At 59.1% G+C, this 1,906-nt stretch overlaps 1 protein-coding gene across 1 annotated transcript; it reads right to left on the bottom strand.

Annotated features, from left to right (window-relative positions):
• Positions 1-527: 527 nt before the first annotated feature.
• LOC120840391 lies at positions 528-1,557 on the bottom strand. Its single transcript, XM_040210888.2, has one exon. It carries the CDS (start codon positions 1,521-1,523, stop codon positions 528-530), a length of 996 nt encoding a protein of 331 aa, XP_040066822.1. The 5' UTR covers positions 1,524-1,557.
• Positions 1,558-1,906: the final 349 nt, after the last annotated feature.

Genomic DNA, 1,906 nt, shown 5'->3' with positions numbered 1-1,906 from the left:
ACAGCAAGGAGACGCTCTGTTCAATAAAGATATCATTCCAGTTGTCGCTATACGATTCCTTTCTTGAATGTTTTCTGGTCGCGAAGTAAATGCAGCCGGCCGCGCGAAAGCAGTCGCGGACACCCCCTCAAATGCCTGCCTGCCTGTCCCCCCCCCCCCCCCCCCCCCCCTTTCCTTTCACATCGTCGCCTCTACTCGTAATACGTGCGGTGCCCGTGGTTCGAGGCGCGTTTTGGAGTGCTTCAGTGCGCACGGAAGGCCGCGAACGGGCGCACGCACTTGAGAATCGTATTTTAGCAAAAAGCAGTCCAGCTCGCTAGGCCTTACTCGTACTGCTCCACCGTCGCTTGCCAGCCGCCATGTTGCTTTTGGGGGTGCTCACTGTGGCAACCTGTTGGTTGCGTGCCGTGTGATTACCCGTGGGGTTGTTAGTATAACGAAGGTGGGGTAGCGATATCTGTGATGGCTTCTGACGACCCCAAAGTTAGTACCCCACGACAACCCTTTTGTTGAGAGTGTAGCCAAGCCTAGCCGAGTTCTTGTTGTGGTGGAGCTTCGGTCGGGTCCTCGGTGTGGGGCAGGTCGACTTGGGCGGAAAACATCGGTTGTCCGGCTTGCGCTTGCACGTCCGGCCCAGCTCGCCTCTCCCTCTTCCACAGCCGCCAGGAAATCTCCCACCACTGCTCTAGTCGGCGCTTGGTGGTCTCGACGTGTTCCTCGCCGTCATCCCCCCGCTCCGCCGTCCGGAAGCCCAGCGCGTCCGGCAGATGGTCCACCTGGGGGCACGGGCTGAGGGCCTTGCACTGCAGCACCAGATGTTCGGTTGTCTCCTCTGCTGCTCCGCAGGCGACGCAGGCGATTGGGGCTCCAGCGTCATATCGCGATCTCCACAGCCTGGTCTTGAGGGTCCCCGTTCGTGCCTCGAAAAGCAAGCCGCTGCCCCTGGAGTCATCATACAGCTGCTCCCGCTCGATCGCCCGCTTCGAGGCCGCATACACAGTCATTGATGGTTTTCGTGTGGCCGACTCCGTCCACCTTCGCGTCTCGACCTGCCGCACGTGCTTCTTGAGGTCCGCAACTCCCTCTCGGAGCGGCCGGCCGTCCAGCAGGGTCGGTGGTACCTCATACTTCCCCGCGAGCCTGGCCACCCGTTTGGTCAGGCGCGTGTTTACACTCCTGTACACGAGGTACTTAAACACCCTCCTGGCCCATCGCTCCTCTCCGAGGCCGCAAAGACGCCTCTCGTAAGACAGCTTAGCCACCGCTTCCCTCGACTCAAAAGCAGACCATCCGAGGTCCCCCTGCACCCCTTCATTTGGAGTCCCCCTGTGTGCCCCGAGTGCCATCCGTCCCGCCTCCCGCTGTCTAACCTCTAGGAACTCCCGAGTCTGAGACGACGTGCGCAGCACCCGATTCGCAAAAGTCAGTCCGGGCACCATCACCATCTTCCACAGGCTACGAGCAACCTCGTAGCGGTCGAAAGCCCACATGGACGTTGCTGCCAGCACTCCCTTTCCCCTCATGGCCTTTGCTCGGACAGCCGATTCATGTGCTTGGATGTAGTTCCTACCCGTGGACAGGTGCACACCCAAGTACTTGTAGTCCGTGACACACTGCACAGTCTCCCCCTGCAGTACAAGCGGTGTGTCCAAAGCCCCCTCTACATTCTCTGTTGGCCCCCACTTCAGCACTTTGCACTTACGGGAGCTGAACTTTAGGCCCAGTCTGTCCCCTTGTTTTGTGCATATGTCCAGCAGCTGTTGCATCTCTTCACAGGTGCCCGCTGTCAGCACCAGATCATCCGCATAAAATAGTCCTGGAAGATGTTGTCTCACCATTTGCCCATTTTCCATGTAAGACAGGTTGAGGCCTCTCCCACACTCCTCCAGTTCTGTCTCCCATCTAG

The sequence above is a fragment of the Ixodes scapularis genome, unplaced genomic scaffold (assembly GCF_016920785.2).
Source record: "Ixodes scapularis isolate PalLabHiFi unplaced genomic scaffold, ASM1692078v2 PGA_scaffold2__306_contigs__length_199485367, whole genome shotgun sequence".
NCBI lineage: Eukaryota > Metazoa > Arthropoda > Arachnida > Ixodida > Ixodidae > Ixodes > Ixodes scapularis.
The sequence above is the reverse complement of the archived record's forward strand: the minus strand, read 5'-3'. Positions and strand labels throughout refer to the sequence as shown.

What these genes read in the sequence shown, in the direction of transcription:
- LOC120840391 (XM_040210888.2), bottom strand. Translation starts at nt 1,523, where the DNA reads ATGAGGGGAAAGGGAGTGCTGGCAGCAACGTCCATGTGGGCTTTCGAC.